Source organism: Panthera uncia, chromosome A2 (genome assembly GCF_023721935.1).
Source record: "Panthera uncia isolate 11264 chromosome A2, Puncia_PCG_1.0, whole genome shotgun sequence".
Taxonomy (NCBI): domain Eukaryota; kingdom Metazoa; phylum Chordata; class Mammalia; order Carnivora; family Felidae; genus Panthera; species Panthera uncia.
In genome coordinates this window covers 117900402-117927846 of record NC_064816.1, presented here as the reverse complement: position 1 = coordinate 117927846, position 27445 = coordinate 117900402, and the positions used below count along the sequence as shown (strand labels likewise).

At 39.8% G+C, this 27445-nt stretch overlaps 1 protein-coding gene across 1 annotated transcript in view; it reads right to left on the bottom strand.

Moving 5' to 3' along the window:
* Positions 1-27445, bottom strand: part of ITPRID1 (ITPR interacting domain containing 1) — a 115852-nt gene that overhangs the window by 56629 nt on the left and 31778 nt on the right. Inside the window, exons 2-7 of the mRNA XM_049642288.1 lie at positions 18224-18405; positions 16822-16870; positions 16449-16492; positions 7271-7322; positions 4278-4364; positions 2054-2256 (exon numbers count right to left, since the gene is read on the bottom strand). Of these exons, the coding sequence (XP_049498245.1) occupies positions 2054-2256; positions 4278-4364; positions 7271-7322; positions 16449-16492; positions 16822-16870; positions 18224-18405 (617 nt within the window). The remainder of the gene's footprint in view (positions 1-2053; positions 2257-4277; positions 4365-7270; positions 7323-16448; positions 16493-16821; positions 16871-18223; positions 18406-27445) is intronic.

Here is a 27445-nt window from a genome sequence, read left to right as displayed (position 1 = left end):
CACGTTGGTGAGTAAGGATACTATCCTCTGTTCTGTTGCTTGCACCCTCAGGACTACCCACTCTTCCGTGAGCACATCCTTGCATCTACCTGCTCCCTCTACTTGAAAGGCAAAGACATTGACTACTGATCCTTCTACTTTAAAAAATGTGATGGGCTTTTCGTAGAGGCTTATGATATTCTTTCAATATCTAAAGGAACTCTTGGGTTCTGGATATTTTCAGAAGCATTCTGATTACATTTTTCCTCTAAATTCAGCTTTAACTGAAACAAAATCTTTCTTTGTGAGCCCAAGGGTATGATTGAATCATAATTCTATTTTTATGATTGTCATCCATCCATCCTATAGCAGATTTTTATACTTAGACTAGGAATCTATCCATTTAACTGGATAAGTCAATTCAGAGAACAGTCTTACGGTGTTGGGTGAGTGGGTGTTTTGTGGTTTGTTTGTTTGTTTTGCCTTTGGTAGATTGAACAATGAACCAATTGATTCTCATCCCTTCACGTTTGAGCCTTTTTTAATTGATGTTGAATAAGACATACTTTTCCCTTCTGTTTTTGGACCAACCAACTAATTTTATTATTGCTTATTTTACATTCAACCTTCTCGGCTTTCTTGAATCAAAAGTGGTAAGTGTTGAGTGAGAATGGCTACAGTGTGTTATTAGCACAGTTTTGAGTGGTGGAAATGAGTGGGCACAATCACAGGAGCAGGGGCCAGCTCCCGGGTCTTTTATAATCTGTGTGTCAATTTCATCTATAAAATGTTTACTTTACAGCTCAAGTCAAACACTCCTCAAATACTGATAAGAGTTATTGTCTCCAAATAAAGAATTGATCAAAGAACTTGCATCTCCCTGCGGCTTGGAGAAGGAGACAGCAAAGAATGATACTAATTTCTTCCAAAATGTAAAGAAACATCTCCTAACAACATCTTCGGGGATACATCCTCTTTTTAAAAAACTGCATTGCTGAAATTTTGAGACCCATTTTACCCACATGAAAATGGGGGAAACAGAGACTAAAATGAAAAATCTAAGATATTTGTTTGAGAAAACCACTTTATCTCACTTGACTTTCATGAATTTATTTAAAGAACTTATTTCAGAAACAGCATTTTGGCATTTTCTCCAGTCTAGAATTCTGCAAACTCTATCCCATGGAGGAGATGTTCTTCAACGTTCCTCCAAGAGGGGTTTGATATTTAAATGATTTTGAAAAATCTGCACTGCATCCTCTCTGGGAGACTGAGAGTGCACTTCAACATACTAAACAAATCCTGAAGTAAATAAACCTGTTTAACTGCAAGGCATCTTTCCCCCAAATTATTTGAGCACACATTCCAAGAGCGTCCTAGTAACATCCTAGAGAAAATTCCATTGACCACCAGCTGGGGAAAAATAGCAGCATGTATGATAACTAAGAGGTTTAGGTATAGTTAATCCTCAAATCTGGATATCTGACAGCTTAATACCTACCACTCACGGCTCATGGTAGAATAAGTAACATTCTAAGCCTTATAGATGAGGAAATTAAGGTTTCACCTTGCGACTTGTGATAAGCTTCGTGGTTTCTCTGCCTCCCCGGTAAGTGGCTATGGCATATATTAGTGCTTTCCACTGGTATTGCATTTTTTCTTCTGGACATATGGTAGGACTGCACATTCTCACCCCTTTGGAGTTAAGTGTGGCCATGTAACTGATTTTGGACAATGAAATCAATGAGTAAATTCTGAGCAGAAAGAGGTAAGAGTCAAGTATGATTCTCCATTTCCACCTTTTCTCTGTCATTGCAACCAGTGACTTCCAGGTGATGGGGCCAAGACTACATATGAAGACATATGCAACAGATCTTCCCCCAAACATGCACATGAAGCCACAGCAGACGCGTAGTGTAGAGTGATCAACATGTAAACGTTTCTGCTCTAAGCCACTGCAACACAGGGGTGACTGTCACTACACATACATCCCATATGGTCTCTCCTAATACTGTGGCTCACCTGGCCACCACCCCCATTGCTGAGATTCAGTAACCACGCAGTCCCCACTTACCATACAAGTCCGGGTTCTCAATGTCCATTCGCTGCTTCTGAGCTTCAAGAAAAACCTGGTTGTTGATTCCTCTGGCTGCTGAGCCACAATCCAGAAATCTGGCTGGGATTTGAGTGCAGATGTCTGGCTCATCTGCACCAAACCCCAGATCCAAGAGAATCTCCACTGGATCTTTTTCCCAAAATTCCAGCCATTCAGGAATGCTGTGGTAAAAATATGAATATCTTTATCCAGTAACAGTTCATTTAACAAGACCCATTTTTTTTCTAGTCACCTCACACACCCAATCTTCTAGAAATTGAATGGAAGAGGAATCTAAATAGGCAAATAGATGGTGCATTTATGAGAACTCACATATACTTACTCAAAGGATAGTCCATCAACCCCATTCAGGGACTGCTTGGCTGTACTTTCTGTGCAAGACCAATGAGTTTATTTATCTGTCTACTTCATAGTAAGCAAATGTTAAGTTAGAGACAGCAGGAAGACTGTGGGACAGAAACCAGAAGCGATGCACTGATAACCACAAAGAAATGGTAGTTCATGGCGATGCGAAAGAAAAAACAAAAACAAAACAAAACTGTGAACAGCAGAACTCAAAAAAGAATGTTTTTAACGAGAATCAGTCTGAGGGCATCCTCAGCTACACAAATCTGCTGAGGGTGTCATTAAATGCAGACTCCAAGGACTGATCTTTACAAATAATAATTTGTAGTCCCTAAAGCGGATTAAAATATATTCTGTATTTGTGTGTGTGTGTGTGTGTGTGTGTGTGTGTGACTTGGGTGAGAAATAAGAAGTGCTTTCTTCAAATCATTTTACTCAGCTTTGGCACTTAAAATTATAAACTTCAGTTCTCTGGAAATTATATTTATGTATACTTACCACTTCCCAATCACTGACCTTCTCCTTGGTAACTGTGCTATTGACCTTTTTTTAAAAACTCATGGATTACATGGGAAGCAGAACTTTTGAGGAGGTTTCCCTAGGTTTGCCTGGTTCTTTTGTTTCAGGTTTCTGTTTGCCTCTGCTTTACATGCAACACCAAGGAGCTTATTTGAGATAGTTTGGATGATTTACTTTCATGACTTCATCATTTAAATTGGGTTAATTACAATTCATGTATTTAGCCATTCACACATTTAACAACAGCCACCTGTAGTCTCGCTGGGCAGGCCCACTTACCACACATTACTCAACATCACGTTTACACTTTCTTATGTGACATAGAGATCTGGGGCTTTGCCTCCTGATTCGATCAAGGAAGAAAAGATAAGCCAAAAACTCTTACTGTGGGTCTTAAATGGTTCAGCTCAGATATCTTAATCATTGGAAAGAACTGAAGAACTGAGGATACCAATCTCTTGACACCCCCAAATAAAAATGTTTTGAGGGAGAAAAAAAATTCTTGGGAGAAATCTAACTTGTGTATGAAAGATTTGGTCTGTTATCATATTGTCCTCATGGTACAAATATTTATCTTGCCCATTTATACAAATATTTATTGAACATTTGTCATGTTCTAGGCCCTCTGCTAGGCACCCAAGGTGCAAAAAGGAATAAAGACATAGTTCTGCCTTCTAAAGGCTCACAATCTCATGTCTCAGAATGTATTGATTGATTGATTTGTCAGTAAACATTTTTAATATCATTAACTCTTCTTGTTTACATTTAATTATGTAAGAAATACATAAAATACATTCACATTGTCAAAACATTATATTACACATAAAGGTTTCTTTCCCCTTGGCCATTATCCCCACAAATCCTGACTCCCCTCCTACTAAATTTATCTGTATACTTCCATATATTTTTCTATATTACATATATGCTTTATAGTTTTCACTTGTTTGATCTATAAATAGTAGCATACCCTACTGCATATCTTTCTGCATCTTACTTTTTCCCCTCAAAAAGATGACTTGAAGATCGTTCTAAGCTAGTATATATAGTTCTTTCTGCCTATTCCTTTTATCACTGTATAGAATTCTATAAAATGGGTGGGCCATTAGTTTGTTGGACCATTTCCCCATTGGCAGATACTTAGCTTGATCTCCTTGACTCTTTTGCATCGTTCTTGTGAATCAGAGTTTTGAAATCCTTTATTCATTCTCTCATCCATTCATTCAACAGGTTATTTCTCAAATGCCTATTTATAATTTCATGACATCCACAGTTGTACAGAATGATTTCTCTGGGTGAAAAGTGCCTGGAAATCACATACCTTTGTGGTATACTTGCAGTAGAATGGCAAGAGTTGAAACTGGTCCCTCTAGAAAGGGTGGGAGTTTCTGAAAACGGATGCAGAGATCTACAGTGGGGGAAAATACCAATGATGAGATGTGTTGATTTAGATAGTCCCCTGGGAGATCATTGTGAATCTTTCCCTTCCAGAGCAAACATTTGCATTTCCTCCTCATTTCTAATAACCCCTAATGGCTGCACCTTTGGAGAAGAGAGAGCATGCGGTGGAGAAGATGCTCCTGTTTCCAAGAGCGTTGTGTTACAGAAGGTGTGAGAATTTAAGTGTTAGGTGCCCGCTAGTGCTCATTATAAAGGTGACAGAATGTCTCACTTTTGACAGATGGCAAATCATTGGGGAACCTATCAGGAACACAGCTCGGCTAGGCACCACCTTTCCAAAGAAGTTAAAATTATGTGATGAAAGAGGTACGACGAGCGGTTACTGAAGTGACTCCCTATTAATTCCCATAACGGTGACGGATTCCATAGTGCATGGTTAACAATCTCTAAATGCTGTCTCCTGTGGCCACCCATATGCAACAGTAACTGGCTCCTCCCCCACCACAAAAACCAATGACACTCTAGCTAAATGGGCCTGCGTTGCAAGTCATTTGAAAGCACTTCCAAACAGAATGAGCCCCTGTTATAATATAGTTCAGTTTTATATTGTTCTGATGTACCACTGATTCATTGAGCCTCAGTTGTAACAGCCAATTGGCACAAAATGGGAATTTATCAAAGAATACAATGTAGATCTCACTTTCCCTGGAAGACCAAGTTATCCTGAATTTTCCTTAGTCCTTGCCCAGATTTTGTCCTTTGCCTCTTTGTTCAATTGCTTCTCTGAGAAGAGAGCAAGAGAAGCAGTTAAGGCTGAGAACATGTATGTTTCTGAATAATAAAGACCCTGATTTTAACAGATGGTTGAACTTGCTGGAAGCCCTGGAGAGAGGCAAAAGATATCCTTTCATTTATTGCCTCACCTCAGTTTGTATTAAGCCTGCCATATTTCTGTTTCATTCGGGGTCTGTAAGCATTACTTTCCTTTATAATGCTCAGCAAAGCCACCCAGAAACTGCCCTGGCCTTGGATCCAGGAGAATCCATGTATAGTCACAGTTCTGATCAAGCCATGAGAGCAGGAGTGAGTCACTGACCTTGGCTTTCATTTTCCTCTTCAACAAAATGAGAAAGTTGTCTGAGAGATTTCTGGGGTCCTTTGTGGCTCTATGACTCTATAAGCAGCAAAAATAATCTGCTAAGAAGGAAAAACTACGACCAAATAGAAAAATTGTGAATTGGTAGGAGTCAGAGGGATACAGTATTGAGTATTTGGTTTTCAACTAGTTGGAATTATCTTGAGACACGCAAGGGTGGCTGAGGCATGGAAGCAGAGTTCTCAAAGTCAAAAAGCTCACCTTCTATACCACTGGCATAGGATACCTACACGAGGGTATTTCTCAGAATCCCCTGAAGGGCTTGCAAAAACACAGATTTCTGAACCCCACCTTGAGATTTTCTGATTCAGAGTGTCTGGGATTGGGCTTGAAAGTTTGCAATTCTATTAAGCTCTGAGGTCATGCTGCTGCCACTGTTGAGCACTGCTTTGAGACCTAGTCTCTATTCTCATATTAAGATAATCTTACTGTTTTCTACTTAACATTGGAAATTTTATGTACAGTTAACCCCTGAACAACGTGAGGGTTAAGGGTGCTGACCCCCCACACAATCAAAACTCCACAAATAACTTTTGGTGGTTTTTTAACGTTTATTTCTCTGTTGTGTTTTTGTGTTTGTTTGGTTTTTGTTTGTTTTGCTTTGTTTTTTGAGAGAGAGAGAGAGAGAGAGAGAGAGAGAGAGAATAGGGGAGGGGCAGAGAGAGGGGGAGAAAAAGAATCCAGAACAGGCTCCATGCTCAGCACACTCAGGTTTGATCTCATGTCAGTAAGATCACGACCTGAGCTGATATCAAGAGTCGGACACTTAAGTGACCCAGCCACCCAGGTGCCTCTCCACATATAACTTTTAACTCCCTTAAAACAGAATTACTTATAGCCTTCTGTTCACCGAAAGCCTTACCGATAATAGTCAATTACATATTTTATATGTTATATATAATATATTGTGTTCTTACAATAAAGTAGCCTACAGAAAAAAAAAATGTTATTAAGGAAATCAAAAGCAAAACACATTTACAGTACTGTATTGTATTTAAAAAAAATCTGCATGGTGAAATCAGCCAAAGAAAGACAAATACCACATGATTTCATTCACGTGTGTAATTTAAGAAACAACACAAACAAAGAAAAATTTTAAAAATTAAAAGAAATTTAATTTAATTTAATGAAGACAAATTAAATAAAAAACCCAACACACTCTTTAATACAGGGAACAAATTGGTGGTTGCCAAAGTGGAGGTGGGTGCTGGGATGGGGGAAATAGAATTAACAGTACGCTTATCATGACAAGCACTGAGAAATGTATGGAATTGTTGAATCTTTATGTTGTACACCTGAAACCAGCACTGTATGCTAATTATACTTGAATTAAAAAAAAAGTCTGCATATAGGTGGACCCACACAGTTCAAAGCCGTGTTGTTCAAAGGTCAACTGTATTATTGCCCAGCAAATAGCATGGTGATGACTAACATTGACAGTGTGAGAATACGGATGCAACTATTTCATGAACAGGTCCTTCTGAACACTCGTATTACAGTCACATGTGTTTTATGCATATATTTTAATTAAATCCTCCCTCCAAGCCAGCATTTGTTCGTTTATTGTGCTCACTGCCTCATGACATTTAAAGAACCTCTATTTCTCTCAAGGCTAGTGAAAGTGTTCCAGGTGCTGTGGCTAAACCAGTGACAAAATCCCAAGATCCATGGCATTGTTAAGAAAGCTCCTCACTTCCCTTTCATTTATGAAAAACTGTGGCTGTCAGATACTGGAGCAGAGTGACACTGACACCTACCTCATGTAGTCCGTCACGGTCATGCACACCATCCCTTGTTCACGCACAGAAACTGCAACAAACAAAAGGGCACATGAGCTTAATCTCCTTTTGTCCCATAGGAGATTTTCTAGTCCTCAGACGAATTAACATGGGATCGATTTCCATATCCGAGATTGTATGTGCATGAGGTACAAGGCATCTCTGTAGTGAACAAGACAGAATGTAATGAATGGCTAAATTGTGTGATGACCACTTGAAGAAATGTACTTGCTTGGTCGAGAGGGAAGTCAGTGGCAAATGGAGGAGTTGGCCAAGGTTTCATGGAGATACTATCTTGGATTTTTAAGAATGGGTAAAATTTGATGGATGGAAAGAGGTGTTGCCATGCACCAAGAGGGTCTGTAGCAAATGCAAAGCACAGCGATAGGGCTATTCAGAAGGGATCATAGGCTATTTTGGAATACTCTCTCATGGCCCACAAGGTCGAGAAGCAAGGGTGGGGACAGGCAAAAAAAATACATGAAGGACCCAGCATTTGTTGACCATCTTCCATGCATTTGTATCTCTTAATCCTCACAACACTCTTAAAATTGAGGACCTATCCTTATTTTTCAGATAAGGAAACAGACTCACAGAAGTTGAGTAATGAGCCCGTGATCACACGTTCAAAAGTAGCAGATCCAGGAATTTATCATTACCTTTATTATTGATTATAGCAATAACAGTTACTATTTAACATTAAATAATAAATGAATGAGGCAGTGTGCTAAGCATGTTGCATGCAGCACCTCTTTTAATTCTTACAACATATCAAGGAAATAGGTATTATGAATCTCTCCTTAATAGAGAGCCAAATTGAGGCTCAGAGAGATTAAATAAATTTTCCGTGGCCAGCAGGATACCACAGCTTATTTTTATTTGTTGCTATTGTTGCTTTTCAAAACACCACACTGCCAGCAGAATGTCCTGTAACTTATTTGAAAAGCAGAAAGAGGAGTTTACCTGGAAAACCAGGGAAGATTTTTGAGCAAACAAATTAATGGGAGAGAGAGGATGCGGAAGGTCCATTTGCCTTGTTAGTGGTGCTGAGGGCAGAATAGAAGAGCTGATATTGGGAGGCGGAGGCCCGTTTAGGATGCGTTGTGGTTATGGTAAGCAGGAGTGATGATGTAATGCTGTGGCTGCTGGCTGCCCGGGCAACATTCAGAACTTGGGTTGGTGCTTCCAGAAGTTTACCAACCTTCTCATTTCCTCTCAGGGTGGTTCTCCCGGGTGCTTTCCCGAGTACGAACATGTGACACGTAACATACTGGAAATGTTGCCACTCAGCACTTCCATAAGAAAGTGAAGTTTTTCACCATAAGAAATATAATGCATGTGGGAGAAATTAAAAAAACAACAACAACAAACCTATATGATTGAAACATATGAAAAAAGAGCCTGAAATAATAAGGGCTCTTCAGTGTGGAGCCAGAGTACTTGTTTGGGGAGGAGACTAGAAACAGTTCTCAAGGTATCCACGAACTTGCCTCTGAATGCCAAATTTGATATATGGAAATAACACTTATAGTTTTCATCTGTTGTTACAAGGGCTCAGTGACTCTGCTGGATGGAAAAGGAACATACAGTCTCGGAAGGATAAGGACTCAAGGCATATCACTGAGGTGTGAGTGAACAGTGAGTTCTTAACTAAGCTCAGAATACACAACTACAATTTTGAAAGATAGTGAGAGTATGGCTGCAATGAATGTCTGCCCTACAAAACAAATGTAACTCAGCCACATAAGTCATATGGGGTGAACAATATAAATCTACTCCATACCTCTCGAGCATTTGGAACCAGGCAGTTGAGAGACTAATGGGACAGTAAGAAACTATTATTCCTTGCCTATTGGAGGGTCTTTTTGGTTTTAGTTCAAGTATAGTTGTTGCTGTTGTTTTCCAGTTTGCTAATTTGCAAGATAAACTTCCTGGGCTTGTCAGGGTTCTTGTTCCCTTTGCCTATATTCAATAAGGAACCTGAACCGAGAGGCACAAGCTGGTAGCCCAGTTCTCCCCAGCACCGAGATTCCTAGAATTTCCTTAAAACTCAGAAGATACAGCAGTATCAATCCCAGATCTCTTCAGGGAGCGATCTGTTGGAGCCCACGTGTTCTGCGATTCTCCGCAGTCTCTCTCTGTCCTGCTTGCTTGGTTCATTAGCAGTTACCTGCCCAGCTCCCGGAAGCACTGGAGTCAGCTACCTCCGACCACAGCAAGAATTTGACACCTAGGGAATGCCATAATGGGACAAATTCCTGTTACCCTGCATTTCCTCAAGCTTCTGTAGGCACCACGCTTGAGGCTGCCCCAGCAGAAAACAAAACACTTATAGATGTGTCTGTATCTACCACGTAAATCCCTACTGGCTACAATCTCCTTAAGTCCTTCTTTCTTCTCCAGTTGCTTGGTCTTGATATTTTCTCCAATTTATTTTTCTTTCTAGGATACCCTTATTGGGTTTTTTAAAAACCAGACTCTACTCTTTAAAAGCAACGGTGGATGAAGAAAGAAAGAAAAAGTAAGGTCCTACTCTCCCTAGGTTTTATAAGGGTTGATTTGGAAGAGAATTAAAGCAAGAAAAAGAGTTCTCTGCTCTACTCAATACATCCCATTGCATGGGTTAAACGCCGGTTCTGATTCCCTTTTAGATACTTGAGTCTCCAGCCACCCTCCCTACTGTTAGGTGGACTTCTGCCATCTGAAGCAGCAGACATGCACTTAACCCTGCAAAATGTATTACTGGAGAAGATGTAGTGAGATATGCAGAAGGCACTAATTAGCACCTTTATTGGCTTAGAAAGCATTTTTTATTTTGGTTTTCCTAAGCATTTCTGACTGATTCATGGGAGACATTTGGTTCTTTGGAATATCGTCCAATAGACTAATCAAATTACATTTTCACAGGGCTCTAAAATAATAGCATTCTGCAGCTTTCTGTGTATTTAACTCCTGCATGCCCAAGACACTTGGTAGAGGCAGTCAGCGGGGTTGAGTTGTCTCAGTTTGCAAATAATCGCAGTCTATATGCTTAGAAAATAAAAGGTTCTTCTTTCTCCCTGACATTCATGCTCAAAAACCTTAAAGCCAACTGTAATGCTTTGCTCTTCCTCACCCATGTATCTGCTTCTTCTCTGGATGCAGTTGACTCCCCCTCTCCATTCCACTGCTGACACACAGCCCACACCCTCATGACATCACCCCGAGTTCATGAGTTCACAACAGCATCTTCCCAAAGGGGGCAGGATAAACACTGGAATTTGTCATTTCTCTTCTCAGAAATCATGCATAACTCACTAGTGTAGAGATAGCACGTTTGTAACACGTGGACTTCAATTCCCCAGCACTGCACCTGTGGCAGCCATCACTAACTATTCATGACCAAAGATACGGTCCCCAAATCCTACACAATACAGACCCCAATTACAACTACCTCTCCTTTGGAACCTGAGATGATCTTAACACATCAAGTGTGATTCCTTCTTTCTGGATTTTAAGGCATTTATAACCTGATAACACCTTTTTTACCAGAAAAAATTTCCACCTTTGCTCCCCAGCATGAAACCATTTCTCTAATCTGACCACCTTTTCTATGTTTTCCTGCACACATTTGGTTTTCTTTTCATTCCGTGCCTTTGTTCAAGCTCCTTGAACCAAGTGGCATTGTCTTCCTTTGCCTCTTTGTTTTCTTCAAAAACATATTGCTCTTTGACTAGCCCAAGTCTCTCTTCCTTGAAAATTTCCCAATATGACTCACATCAGCTTCATTATGGACCAGTTTTACTAAGATCTTTTGTTGACTAGCTTTGGGGAAATCAGATGTGTTAGAGATAATTCCTACCTCAGTGGGATTTACAATTTTGTCAGTGAGTCCTCTCCCTAATAATTGGAGGCAGCACCAAGTGCCATACAGGCAGAACCCTTCATGGATGTGACCGGTGTTCAGACAAAAAATTGAGTCTTTTAATGCAGATGTCAGGAAGGGCCTTATAGAGAATACGGGACCTGAATCAGGACTTAAAAGAAGGGCAAGAGGAGAACAGAACAGGAAAGATTTTAGGACGGGAGGAATTAGATGAAGAAAGATAAAGAATTAGGATGGCAATGAGAGGGGCTGAGACGAGAGGGTCTTGTGAAAAGCTGGCCCAGGTTGTTTTCAGATTGCAATGGTCCTGGGAAGTCAGAGTAATATAAGTAAGAGCAGGAGCCATGCATTCTACATCTTTGCATTCTCCCCTAACTCAGTTCTTTGCTCTAAGTGCTTTTGTTTGATAAGCATTAGGGAGTATCTATTATGTTTAACTGGATTTACATTGACCTCATCTTATAGACCACAGGCTTTAGAATTTGATTCTGTAAGTTCTTATTTAATGAGTTCCTTCCGGAAAGGTGTAAGTTTATGCTTCAAAGATTTCTCTGGGGATTGGAGAAGTATCTAAATATTAAAAGGACAAATGAATTAACCACCCATCAAGTAATCGATGGTTCCAAGCAGATCTTTGACAAAAACTGTTTCTTTGCTGTAGGAGTTGGTTCTGGTTTTTTTTTCTTTTTTTCTTTTTCCCTCGCAGTTATTCTTGGCTGTGTTGGTAAACAAGTGTACATTATATAATGTGGCACACACATCGGTGTAGGTGTCTGTCCCCACAGGATAACGCCAATGCACTCTAACAGGGCGACGGTGCTGATGTCTAATTTGTTCTTCAGTGGTGGGAATGGGTTTACCAGAAACTAGCTCCTCTCCCCAGGCTTTCTTATACACAGTTTTAATATGGAATCTGGGATTAAGAATGAGTCAGAAACCTGAGAAGAGAGACCTTAACAGTCATAACCATGTTTCTTTAGCACCCCAACTGACCCCAAAGAGGTTCTGAATGTCCTATTGTGTTTGTGGCTATAAGAAGGCAGGCCCATAGATCCTCACTGAGGGAAAACTGAGAATCAAACTTGTGTTTGTGTGCGCAGTTGGTGACCACGAAGAGGGGTTGATCTTCACCATCGGTGGAGGTTCTCAGACAGAAAAAAGACAAAAAAAATTGAGGGATTTCCATAAGGGTGTTCCCTGTAAGTTATCCATGTGCCTTGAGCAGACAATGCTCTGGAGATACTTAAAAAGAAGACTGCCAGACCCCTTAGCTAAAATGCCCAAATATTTGTCAGAAGACAGGGCAGACAGTGAGAGACCATTCTTCGTGAAGTGCTTTAATGAGACTTGGGAGGCAAGCAGCCAGCCTATCTTCATGTGGCTTTCCAGAGGAATTATTTGATGTGTCTTTTTTACTTTCAGATCCAGATATGGTTATTTTACGTTTCCGTAGATACTCGCTTGACTTCAAAAATTAGTTTTACTCTAAGACTTTTAAATTCTGGAGGACTGTGTTGTGGCTCTGAAGGCTGATGCACAAGAGCCAGAAGACCTGGAGAGAGAAGTAAATGTCGGTGACATTAGCCATGATGCTCACACTTTGATTTTTCTGGCAAGGACATTGATGCAGGGCTTTCCTCCCAGGGGTTTCCATGCATAGCACATATAGTAACAGTAAATCGAACCAGTCCTCTGGAGAGGCAACATGGCTACAGAGTCAGACAGATCCAAATTCAAATCTTGACCCTCCTGTCTACTGACTGGGCTACTTTGGGCAAGTTACTTAACCTTTCTGAGTCTCATTTTCTTCCTTGCAAAAGTTAGTCATGGTAATATTTACCTCGGAAGATGGTTGGGGAAAATGAGATAGCTTATGTAAAGTACCTAGCTGTGTGGCCTTCACATGTATTCATTTCTTTCCCCTCCCGGTTCTACTGATAAAGAGACGGAAGTGCCAAGGGCTAATGGCTTTACCTGGTGTAATGGTGTTCAACACGATGTGAAATGGGCCAGTCAGATTCCAGTTTAATAAAAATGAGACTTTGGGTAGACACAGAGCAGCAGGAAAGCCCAAGAGTCACCATAAGAGGACAGCACCCCACCTTGGTCATCTCAAAATTCAGAAGGAATTCAGCAATAGGTCCACTGAAGCCTTATGCCATCCCCTGTCCCATTTTATTTGGGGCTCAGTTTGAGACCTAGAAGCCCACCTGACTTCTCTGGGAGTCACTGGGTCACCTATAAGATGAGCAGGCACTTGAATCTTATTCCTACTTCAAAGTATAAAAGCCTCAGGGGTGACCAATGAAGGAAACAGCCTTAAAATAAATTCTACTTGTAGTGAGTTGAATTTAATTTCCGTATCTGATCTCTCATTTTAGAATGTGTTCTTTATTTGGAAATAGGGTTTTTGTAGATACAATTAGTAAAGATGAGGTCATACTGGATTAGGGTGGGTCCTAAGTGCAATGACTAATGTCCTTAAAAAAAGAGAAAAGAAGACCCACAGGGAAAAGTGGCCATGTGGATATGGAGGCAGAGAATGGAAAGGATGTCACCACAAGCCAAGAAATGTCAAGGATTTCTGGGAGTCACCTAAAGTTAGGAAGGGGCAAGGGAGGATTCCTCTCTTGAACCTTTAGAGAGAGAATGACCTTGGCTGACACACCTTGATTTCAGACTTCAGCCTTTAGAACTTTGAGACAATAAATTTCTGTTTGAGGCTGCCAGGTGTGTGGTAATTTGTTAGAGCTGCCCCAGGAACTAATGCAGCACTCTGCATCATACTAGGATTGCATGAGAGCTTTTTATCTATCTATCTATCTATCTATCTATCTATCATCTACCTATCATCTATCTATCTATCTATCTATCTACCTATTTATTTTTTATTTATTTATTTTTAATGGTTTATCTATTTTTGAGAGAGAGAGAGCACGCGCAGGGGAGAGGCAGAGAGAGAGGGAGACAGAAGATCCAAAGCAGGCTCTGTGCTGACAGCACAGAGTTCAATGCGAGACTTGTACTCACGAACCAGGAGACCATGACCTGAGCAGAAGTCAGACACTTAACCCACCGAGTCGCCCAGGTGCCATAGGATTGCATGAGTTTTTATGGGATTTTGCCTCTAGTAGGGATTGCTCTTCTCCCCTTTCAGTTTCTTGTCACCTTGCCACAGATTTTCTCCCTGCCACCCTCACCACGACCTTCACATGACCAGATTCTGATACCGTTTAAGTTTCCACATTTTTCAGTATGACTCTTGGCTCCCTAAACTCCACGTTTATTGGTCTCATCATGGCTAAACCAGCCCACGGAGGGCTGATAGAATGCTGGACTTAATGCTCCTTTGCCCTCTTGTAACCAGCTGTGATCACCTTGTGGCCCAAATTCCTCACCTGCAAAGCTCAGATGAACACCAGCCTTGTTTCCACACAGGTGACTGAGTTTAAAATATGATAGATCATAAAGGGCTTTGTAAAAATGAAGGCTCAATTAAACTTGTAATAAGCCCTTCCACTATTATTAAAAACCTCACTGAAGATAAAGGACTTGGCAAATGGGAACTGTGTGTTTCTGATCGCTATCCCTTCTTTCCTCCAGCTCTGCACCTCCTGTATGTGCCTTTACAGTTCATTGACTTGATTCAGAGGTGGAAGGGCCATGGTTGTCTTTAATTTCTAGGAAGTGAAGCTTTTTTTTTAAGTTTTTTTTTTTCTTAATGTTTTTATTTATTTTTGAGACAGAGAGAGACAGAGCATGAGCAGGGAAGGGGCAGAGAGAGAGGGAGACACAGAAACGGAAGCAGGCTCCAGGCTCTGAGCCATCAGCACAGAGCCCGATGCGGGGCTCGAACTCACAGACTGTGAGATCATGACCTGAGCCGAAGTCGGACGCTCAACCGACTGAGCCACCCAGGCGCCCCAGTGAAGCTTTTAATAAAACAGTTACTGGCAACTCCAGAGTGGGTTCCAGGCCTCCCACCATGACCCGGGTAAGATGAAACATCAGTGATATCTGACATCTCATGCTGGCTATAGTTCTTAAGTTCTTGCCTTTTCTTGATTCTGCACTATTGTAAACAGATACTTAAATTCGGTTTATTGGCAAACATCTTCAGAGATTTTGGGATCATGGAAATTTTATATTAAAAAAAAATAAAGCAGCTTGGAAAAGGAGGAAATTTCAATGATATACCTAGCTGTTGTTACTGTATTATTTTGTTTTTAAGTAAAAAAGTCCCAAGTTTAAACTGGTTTGTAACCAATGGTCAATCTTAATTGAAGATGTCAGTGGAGGAAATGAAATAATGAAAACCAGTCAAGTAAGTAACCATTAAACTAATAGTTTCCCCCTCTAATCATTAAACTCCTAATTTATGTCATTTTTTTACATACATTATTTATGGCACTTTGCCAATTTTAAAACACACTTTTTTTCACATTTTAACATCTATGAAATCAGAAAGTATCTTGTAGTCAGTGTTGCCTTTCATTTATAATTGCCAGGGCTTGTTTTCTATTCCTATCTGAGCAGCACTTAAAATGTGAGTGCATTTTATTTATTTTTTTTTAAGATTTTATTTTTAAGTAATCTCCACACCCAACACGGAGTTCAAACTCCCAACCCTGAGATCAAGCATCGCATGCTCCACAGACTAACAGTCAGTTGGTGAGTGCATTTTATGATTGTATTTCTATGAAATACATTATTTCATTTAGAGAATACGGAAACTGTGAGATCTGCAATTAATTTTGTTTTCTTTTTATAATGTTCTTATCACGTCAATGTAACAGGTGTGATATATGTTCTGCATCAGAAATACATACTTGCACTGTTTGCTGTAGAATTCAATATTGTTCTTTTTGAGAACAAGTGCATCGTTAGAAAGAGAGGATATAACTTTGAGACTGAAGAAGAGAAAGAAACTAGATTTAAACATAGAAGTACAATACAGCACGAGGAAAAGTTAAAGCAATTGCATTTCCATAATTATATCCTTACAAAATGTCTTCATAGGACCCAGTGAGTATTCTGATAGAGTCTGAGCTAATGATGTGGCAAGAGTCCTGGTTTGCAGCCCCCAACCTGCTGCTGCTGGGTAACCCCCTATCCTTTCTGAGCCTCAGATTTATATATCAAACAAAGCAATTGAGCTGGGTGGTTTTTGAGATCTGTTCCATTTCTAGTAAGCTCCGATAATCTCATTTTAAGAAGATTTATTCACACAGACATTTTAATAAATCTACTCAGGTCCACAAAGCTTAACTGCTTCTGGTTCTCTTGTCTTACCAGTGTGGTCGATGTCTTGCTGAAAGTTTTCATTTACAGAGACCCTATAAAGAAACAAAAATATTGCGAGTCAAACTATGTGCACAACTCAATTATACTAAATTGCAATTTAATTAAACAGATGAGAGTAAATGCAGAGCTAGGCTTTATTATGGGAGGGCTTTTTAAAACCAATCAACAGCCAGGAACTGGAACAGTATTCTATTGTGTACTTTAAAATTGATATATAACTTTTGTAATAATGGAGCCATCCTTCATGCACCCAGTTAAAATGAAAATCCCTACCTGTCACACCTTGCCCCAGCAGAGCTACCCACATTGTTTGCAAGGATCTTTGGAAGAGAAATGTGTAAGGGCACGAAGAAACACTTACGAGAATCCAGAGTCCAGCCACTGCTGAATACTTGCTTGTTTGGTATCTTCTACAGAAGAGAAAGAAACAGAGCAATGAAAGCATACCAGGTAAAATAATGCTACCTGTTACCCAGCCACCACCCATAGCTCTATTTCCTACATATTCAATCACAAGTTTCTATAAGCATATTCATTCATTTTCCCAAGGCAAAACTTCCTGCTTTCCATAATCAGCCTTTCCTGAGAACAAAGTATATAAACTTGCCAAATGACTGATTTGAAGAAATAAGAAAGAAGGAAAGAAGGAAAGGAAAGGAAAGGAAAGGAAAGAAGGAAGGAAGGAAGGAAGGAAGGAAGGACGGAAGGAAGGAAAGAAGGAAGGAAAGAAGGAAGGCAAAGGAAAAGGAAAAGGAAAAGGAAAAGGAAAGGAAATGTGAAAAGGAAGAAAAACAAATCACCAAAGTGCAAGAGATGTTAGAATAATTTTTAAATTACCTGGTGTGAACATGAAGGGTGATTAAGCATACCAGACTTTTGTCTTTCTCCTGTCATATATAGATCACCATGGACCCTCTCCTTATTGAATCATATTTACCTGAGGAGGCTAGCCAGTGATGTTGATTTGCAAGGAGTTCTCTGCCAGGTTCTAAACCAAATTTGCATTCATTCCAGGGATATATTGCACTACAGTCTCAGGATTGCCAAAGGCACCCTGTGTTAAAAAGCCACAGGCCTTTTAAGGTGGATTAACAAATAGTTAACAGGCAAAAAGGAGAGGGTAGAAAAGCAGCATTTCTCAGTAAATATTTCTTTCCTTTCTGGTCGGCTACAGGCTACTCTGGGCTGATTTTCTTTGATTTTGTCCCACCAAACTGTGAAGTACCTGACTTACCCACTCACAAGATGTCAGGTGGGCATGGAAGATGCTTATTTTTAAATTTAGGGATTCCAGAGAGGTAGAATGAATGAAGTGGTGGGCAAGGAAGAAAAGCCATCAAACAGCAACATCACTGTGGAGGGAGAAGTGTTTTCCTACTTATTACTCTTTAAACTATTAAAATTATTAGGGATGCTTCGTGCAAGACCCGGCATATAAGAGCCTTTCAATAAAATGTTTGGTGTTCTGAAGGAAGCCTCATGTCTCTGGCATGGACTCCAAGTCCATGGGGGACTTGGGATGAGAAGACCTCGGAGTAGAAAGGGAACAGTTGGTCTATTTCCATCAAGAAGGTGTGTGTTTTGAATGTCTGTGGGGAAAGTCAGAAGTGCCCGTTTCATAGATGCTTCTGGCATCCCACCAGGAACACTGGTATCTTCAAAGCCAAGCATTTGTTCCAAATCATTTGCCCCCAGCCAAGTCCCCACATCCCTTACCACCCACAGCAGGATGTTTTCATATAGCCCTGAGGGCCTGTTCTCACCCAGCAGGGGGATGGTGAGACCCTGGCTTTCCTCCTCAGAGCCAGGTGGCAGCTGCTGATCTAGGCGAGCCCATGCCCTCTTGGTGGACCTCAGGATCTCTCTCCTGCTCTTTTCTTGGCCTCCTGGGGAGTTGCTGGATCCATGTGACCTCTCTGCCATTGTAAGGGAGTAATTCGGCAAACTACAACATGCAGACAAACAAATCAGATGCAATGAGTCAGCTTTCGGGCTTGGTTCAGTGAGAAGGACAAGCCAGAGTGCTCATACCACCAACATTTACAATCTTCCAGAGCCTGGCTCACCCACCAGAGCTGAGTTCCCTGTCCCAATGCAGAGAAGTGGTTGCCTCTTAAGTGGAGAGGCCACAGGAGGCTGGGACTAATGTGACTTCACCGGTCACCAGGCCACATCCACCCTCTGGTGGATCCAATCAGATGGACTGCGATGTGGATGCAAAGAAACTGTGGACTGGAGGGCACATCAGCCAGGAAGGAAGTTTAAAAGTATTGATTACATAATAAATACGCTTCCAATTTATCCAACAGTTACATCTATAAAAATATTTTTAGAGACTCAAAATGTAAAAAATAAGGGCTTTGGCAACAGATCAACCTGGATGAGTCTCATCTCTGCAACTTATTGGGTGGACTTGGGTAAATTATGTAATCTTTCTACATTCTCTTATTTTTTAATTGGGTGTAAATTGTACTGAGTTATAATAACTGTTGACTTCAGTGGAGTACTTATCATGTGCTAGACTCTATGCTGCATTCCATACATCTATTATTTAATTAAATTGCCAACCAAGGAGGCAATCTAATTGTCACAATTTTATAGTAGATTGAAGAGCAGAGAAAGGTGTTGTGTATCTAAAGTTGCACACCTAAAGCCACACAACAACCAACACTCAAACCAGGCACCAGACTCCAAGCATATTCCCATAATCATTAAACCATACCATCTACCCTCTAGGATGATTGGGACAATTAGAATATTAGTAAGTATATTATGTATATGGCACAAGAAATACTGATTGTTATCTCACTTAACCTTTATTAACATCATTATGAGAGTTGCAGAGTAAGAGGTGGACACAGAGGCTTATAGCAGCTGAGTGAGTTGTTAAAACCCCCAGATTATCAGCACATTAAGAACAAGGGCCTGCCTCTTACTTGTTGACATGTCTACAGTATTTGACTATATTCCCAGCACATAGTAGGTGCTAAATAAATACATATAAAACTAAAGTGGCAAAGCTAGAATTCCAAAGCACTTTCTGACTAACTTCTTTCCATGACATCTGCTTGAATTTGCAGTGTATTAGCCAAGTTTAGAGAAATGACCAAATAGTCAAATTTCTCTTTCAGCAGCACCCCTTACATCCTTAAACTCATGCATAATCACCAACCATATGCTATAAACCATTGTTTCTAATCAGTGTTTTATCAAGGCAAAGTCATTCAAATTTACTGAAAACATTTGAATATTTTCATTTAAGTACATAGGTGAACATTGTTGGTGAAACTGGCAGTAAGAGTTTCCTTGCATGCTTTGTACATTAAAATTCTAGAATCCAGTCGAAGTATAAATATACATTTATTGTTGCAATAGTAAATTACTGCAAAAATTAATGACAATTGTGACGACTATTAATTTTATGCATAAAAAAACAATTACTAAGAAATTTCAATTATTTAAAAATTATAGCAAGGAGTGGACAGTTAAAATTTATATTTATGGGGAGCCTTTTAGTCAGCCAACCTCAGAAAGTTAACCTTTAGAATATCCTCTGGGAGCAAATAAATGTTAATAAAACTTTTGATGCTAACACAAGTCAAAAATAATACAGATAAGATTATATTTCTTTTTAAAAATGTTTTTAAATGTTTTATTTTATTTTTTGAGAGACGGAGAGAGACAGAGCGTGAGCAGGGGAGGGGCAGAGAGAGAGAGGGAGACACAGAATCCAAAGCAGGCTCCAGGCTCTGAGCTGTCAGCACAGAGTATGATGTGGGCTCGAACCCACGAACTGGGAGATCATGACCTGAGCTGAAGTTGGACACTCAACTGATTGAGCCACCCAGGCGCCCTGATATATATTTCTAAACTTTATAGGGTTATCTGGCATACTAGAATTTATAACACGAGACAAACCGTAGGAATTGAATTTAATTTCTAGTTATTAATTTTACACAAGCTTTGGTACTTTTGAATTAAAAAAGTTCTCTTTGGCAATGCTGTGCATCTTGGGCATGTGAATTATTATCAGAGCATCAACTCTGACAATGCAGAATTTCACAAGGAGGGAAAATCTCCCAAATCACGCTCAACAAGATTCGTGAAATATCAGACTCAGTACGTGCTCAGGGTTTGAAGAAAAGAATAATGTATTATGGGAAAATAAGATACCCCAAAATAGTCTTGCTCGTCCACCCACCTCAGCTGACAGTGAGGTCCTATTTAGCACAAAGGACTCTGCTCTGTAGTAGGAGCAGGGCCTGTCAAGCAGCTCACAGTCCTCAAATTGCGGCTCCTGTGCTCCAGTGTCAAATTTTAACTTAGCTACCACTTTCCCAAATACAACCCTGTAAAAATCATCAAAATTTTCAATAGAAGTGCTGCTTTATTGGTATGTCTCAGACTTCCTCTCTAAAACGGCATGTTTGACCTCAGCCACCAGGCTCGCACAACCAGTGAGGGTATGCTGCCTTCCAGCTCAGCTGTCGTTGGCTTGAGAGCAGTAAAAAGCTTGCCAAGGAAAGTGGGAACCCTTGCTAAAGTCTGGGGTCAGGGACTGGTCTGTAAAGAACAACTCTTTTGTTCAGCCGTTTTTCATGGATGCCTTTCTGATCAGTAAACAAATCTGCTTTGCATTCTCTGATGTTTGAATGACCCTCCTTTGGCATCCACGGGCTTGACCCTGACAGCAGTCCTTTGCAAAGGGACACAGATCGGGTGGTAGCCCTGAATTGCCCAGGGGACTGACAGAGCAGAAGTTGTAGTATGTGGTCTCTGCTGATTCCTCTGGTTAACTCTTTATCCCAAGGACCATTTGGATCCAAATTCTTGCTGATGCTGGCTTGGCCCAAAATGAATCTTCATCCTAGATTATGTTGTTTCCTGTGCCTGAGGGTCCCTTTCCTGTCTTCAGATCCTTTCTATTCTAATTACTATGCTATTAATCCTTATGTGTATAAAGAACTTCCATTAATGTGGGAAATTTCTCATATTATGTTTAATTTTAAAAAGATGATGCAAAATAATATATACACCGGAAACTCAATTTTGTAAAAACAAAACAAAACAACAACAAAGTATATTGAAAAGACAAAGAGTAATGTACTAAAATATTATCAAGCTTTCAAAATTTTTAAAAAGACCAAAATGAAAAAAAAAAATGGTGTTGTGACATTAATTTTCCATGACATTTTCTTCCTTGAGCAAATGCAACCATACCTGCTCCTTTTCACTGTGAGGACTTCAGCCCACAGTGAAATCATAGAATTTGATACTCATACTTAAAGCAGTGACAGTGGTTACGTTCTTGCCCTCTGGGGTTATTTAACTTTTTGCACCTCTGTGCAAACAGGTTATCTCGCCAAACAGGTTATTCATACTGGAGAATAGGGACTGTGCTTTATTTATCTCTGTGTTCCCTACAGATCCCAGCACAGAACTCTGCCCAGGGTAAAGAATCTGTAACTGCAAGTTGATTGCTTGGTTATTTGGGAAAGGAACACCAGCTGGTTTAGCCAGTATTCTTGGTTCTTATGTGGTTAAAAGAACAAGTGCTTTCAGGTCAGATAACTCCAGATTTTAATCTCAGCTCTGTTGCTTTTCTGACATCTCCTTAGGGAAATTTTCAAACATCTCTGATAATCTATTTCTTCATCTCTGTAATGAGTATGAAATAACCACTTCATATGGCTGTTGGAAAAAATTAATGAAAAATGTGTATAAAACAATCAATACCCACATTGGTCAGGTTTTTTGTTTTGTTTTGTTTTTTGTTTTTTTGTTTTGTTTCATTTTCCTTCTCTATGTTGCCTCTCTAGGTCATTTTCATGTCGAGAACTGTCCGGTAAAAAAGAATCACCAATCAGTGTAACAGTTCAGTTGTTTTTCCATAGGAGATAAATTTGACACTCATAGTTTGCCTATAAGCTGTGTCATTTTGAGATTACTTAGTTTGAATAATTGAGAAGATACATTTGGAGAGTACGAGAATAAAATATTTCTGTGACCATGAGAATGCATGTTTATTTGAGAACAGAGACACGTATCAGAGCTTGGAAATTCCTTCAACTATGATCTTAATTTCAAGGTTATAATTGCAGACTAATAGTTCTAGCCTTGGGTCCACTTCTGAAGGAGCCCTGTGGTCAAGAAGAAAATGTCACACAGGAAAAAAATTCCACAGGAATTCGGAGTCTACAGGAATCTTACCATCTCTATGTCTCTTCTATGGATCCTCATCACCACAGCCTCTGTTCAAGCCTTTCGTGAGATCTCAATGATATCCAGGCTTGCCTGGCTCCCCTCCATCTTCCATATACAACGACTTCCCCAGCAGAAAAATTTAGGAGAAGTCTACATAGAACCGTATGCTCCAGGAAGACCTGCCCCTTTCTCAACTATGACTTCATACACAGAAGTTTAAAAAAGAAGCCTTCACAGCTCCTCATGCTCTCAAAAAAATAATTATCATGACCCTTGATACAACTCCCTTCCCTCTACAGACTAAGAAACCAGTCCTGGGAGGCTGCCACTTTAAGAGAACTGATTCAAACATCATACTCTAAAAGATCATAGGACTAATTTTATCATGCCTTAGAGCCTTGCTCATGTGACAGTGGACATTGCCTCATCTGGCCCAATCTCTCACCCTTCTCAGGTGCTCCCAACACCTGTGCCCTCTGGTATTCACAGACTGTCAACCACCAGATCCTCTTTATCCTAAGCTCCTCATCGAATGTCCCTTCATCTCCTTTTTCTAATTGAAACCTGAACACAGCTTACTTTGTCACTCTCTGAGCTGAGTTTTTTCTTTTCACCCATTGAATCAGGACCCTAACCTTAGAGGTGATATCAATTTCCTCCATGTTCCTCATTGTTACTTTCAGATCTTATTTCCTCTGTCCTTTCAAGGCTACCAAACTAAGTTGTCATTAACACCCAGGACATATGGCCTCACTTACTGAAAATGGGATGGTATTTTTGTCATCCTCCTGAAAGATTTCATTGTCAATCTAGATGACCCGTCAACATCTGACTATTCAGTTCAGTTTTCTGCTGACTTTCAACACTCCTTTCTCTATTCAATTCCCAGGGTCATACTTCATCACTGTAAGTGAATATCCTCTAAACTCCCAATTTCAAACATCCCTTGTCACCTCTATTCTACTCATAGACGTTGCTTGGACACTGTTTTCCCTCCATACTGAATTGTTCCCTTTAGTTTACAACATGCTAAAATGTCTCTTATCTTAAAATGATCCTCCACTCATTGGTCATTGAATGACCCTTCAATCTCTCTCCAACTCCTACTCTAGTTTTCTAGATGATGATTCCCAAATTCACATTTCCAAATCTAGTCCAGATCCTTAGAATAGGGCCCCTGAGTTTCCAAATGGGCTATTCCCAATTACTTGATATCTTCACTTGGATACTGACATTTCTAAGTTACTATGTGCCACACTGAATTCTTTATTCTTTCCTTGACTTCTACTTGACCCCCTATATCCCTGGCTTTATTCCAGCGTCCCCAATATTAATAAATGGTGCCACTATTTAGGCAGTTGCTCTGGCCAAGAACTTATGAGTCTTCCTTAATTCCTTTATTCCTTTTACACCTCACAACAGGTTACTTAGAAGAAAGTGAGAGAGGGGCCCTTAAAATATATCTCACACTGACCTCCTCTGCTTTTGTCAACCTTATTATGTGAATCAGAACTTGTAGTCTCATTTGGATCATAGCAAAAAGCTCCCATGTACAGCACCATCCACACCTCTCACTCTCTTTATAACCCACCCCAATCAGTATGCTAATGCTCAACTAACTGTCAGTTCTTATCATTTTAGAATTTTCAGTAGTTGGGCACTTCCTCTTAATGGAAACAATCTGTTGGAAACAATGCTTTTTAATAATACGCTCTCTCAGATTTCTTCCTATCTCACTCAAGGCTTTTTTCTCAAGATCTTTTGCTGGTTTTTCTAAGTTTTTAGTGTTCTATACCTCAGTTCTCAACTCCCTCTTATCTTTTTTTTAATCTACATGCTTTCCCTATGTGAGTGTGGCTTTAATTGTTCCCTGTAATCCAATAGCTTAATGTAAATCACTACTAAAGTATTTTCACATTTTATAAGTGTGTGTTGATTGAAAGTGGGACTTTTTTTTGTCATCCTCCTGGAAGATTTCATTGTCAATCTAGATGACCCATCAACACCTGACCATTCAGTTCAATAATCTGCCAACTTTCAACACTCCTTCTGTTTATCCCACTGTGGGATTTTCTTCAGGACAGAGCTCTTAGTTCTCATATCATAATTGTATGAAAAAGGTACTCGATATATGTTTGTTGAATAAATTACTGTTTAAATGAATGCCAAAAAGGAATTGAGAAATATCGGTGCAAATTTGGTTATTAAACCATGAAGAAAAGTGTGGTATTCAACAATTAAACAATTTATGAGAAGGTGCAACTTGCCAGGAACAGGTATACGATATCAGGGAACAATGCAATTTGAATTAGAAAAGTGATCAGATTATATATGTTAATATATATTCAACTGTATAAATATATATTCTACCTTCATTTTGAAGCGAAATTTTCTGGCTAGTCACTTGATGTCTGTCCACTTCCACTATTTCAACCAAAGCTATCTGAGTAAATACCTTCTGTTACCTTCTCTTATGTGCCTTCCAACAGCGTTAGCAGAGGAAAGATCTTAACTCATCACCAGGGAAACAAAAAGTAATTTATTTTAATTAATCAACAAATAGTTCATTGGTTGTATGACATTGGGCATGTGGTTTCAAGTTGTCTTGGAATGTAATTTCTTCTTGCATAATATGAGAGAATTGGATGTGATGAGATGATTCCATAAGATGGTTATTCTATTTCTGGCCTCCGCGTAGCCTGTTGGTTGATGAGTGGAGCTCACATTTAAAACATATTTTAAAGTTACGTCCATCAAGACTATAAAAGGGCTGAGAATAAAACACCATTCCTATTACTTGGAAGACCACTCAAAAACTCAAACAACAAAGCCAAGCCAGGAATGCCCTTCTGCTCTTCCTCACTGTCCAAGTATCAAAGTCCCACAAATACATGTAAAGATTTCCAAGTGATTCAGTGAAGTAAAGGCAGATCTTAGAGAATAGAGTGTTCTGTCAATACTCTGCTAGGAGGAACAAGCAGTCTGTGATGACTTATTCTGTGGGTGGCTTCCTCCCACCATGAAATATGTGAAGGGTGCTCTCTCCTGACATTTAGGAGCAAGCTGGATTTAAAGACAAGGCAGTAGTGCCCAAGTTGGAACCCAAAGTCAGTTCTTTTAGACTTGGGGCTTTCATCTTTTGCTGGTGAAATAAGCAAAAGAGTACTAAGATTATGGTCAATAACCACATATACAGCTTCTTAGAAATTTGAAGTGCTGGTAAAATTGAATCAACTGACTCATCTACTCCTAGCCCTGTTCCAATCCTTCTCCAACTTTAAAGAGATTTTTCTTTCTCAATGATTCTCTCTTTCCTCATTATTTCTACTCTTGTCTTCGCAACATTTGCCTTGCCTCGTCCTGGGAAGGGAGAATGAGAGGATGTGTGGGTGTCTCCCATTCCCACGCATCCCAATCCAGGTGCCTGCATATACATTGTATTCCGGATACACAGAACTACTTGTGTTCAACATGCCCTCCTCTCTGATGCTACTGGCTACAGATCCCTCTGCTAGCGCTGCCTTTCTCTTTCCTGGATACCATTTTACTGAGCTCAAAGAGAACTCACTTTATAGCACTTTCTCCCCTTACCGCCCTCCACTCCCGTCCTAGCCTGCTCCTGGCATTCACAGAAACCTTTGCAACTCCTTATAGTGGCACTTTTCATGCTCAAGGAGTTTATTTGCACTTCTGCCTTTCCCACTCAACTAAGTGGACTCCTTGGCAATTCCTTGGCAAGGACCATGACTTATTTATTTTTATATCCATGGCCATGGATGATAATAGGTGATCAGCCATGACTGTTAACTGAATGAATGATTACTTTCACGCTGGACTCTGTCTTTGCTCTCAGGAGGTGGGAAGTGTGACTTACTCATCTTTATAGTTTCTGTCACATCAGGGATAGTACTGTGCGTACTATATATATATAGTACGTATATATATACGTACTATATACGTACTATACGTACTATATACGACTATATATATATATATATATATATATATAGTCGTACGCATGAACTATTAAGTAAATAAATGCAATAATATCATCTACTAATTCAATTCAATGAAATATTTTACTGTCTATTGTGTACAAAGAAACTTTGAGGAGCTTACAGTTGATTACAAAATATAGTACTTATTAACTATATACTGTGAAGTAGGACATAAAACACATTTTAAGAGAAGTATAAAATAACTGTTCTCAAATATTGAAGGAGGAAAATGATCATTTAGGGGCATAACAAAGGTTTCTTGGAAAGGGACGTATTGGCTCTGGCTCTTGAAGAAGGTTAATGGATAGGCAAACATTCCAGACAGGGGGATTAAAATGCATGTGAGCAATAATGGCATAAATTTCACCAAAGGGCTATTCAGCAGTGGATTTGTGACAATTAAACACATGCTCTTCAATGTTAGCTTACTGAAAGCACAACTCATCTTACCTGATGGTGTGATGATTAATTTTATGTGTCTACATGACTCAGCCATGGGGTGCCCAGATATCTGGCTAATCCTAATTTCTGGGGATGTCTATGAGGGTGTTTCCAGAATAGATTAACACTTGAATTGGTAGCCTGAAGTAAAGCAGACTGTTTTCCCCACTGTGGACGGGAATTATTTAATCTGCTGAGGGCCTAAATAGAACAAAAGTGTGTAAATAAAATTCCCCTTTTCTCTGGCTGATTGTTGAGCTGGAACATCAGTCTCCTCGTGCTCTACAACTCGGATTTACACAAGTGAATGCTCCCAGCTCTCAAGCTTCAGACTCAGCCTGT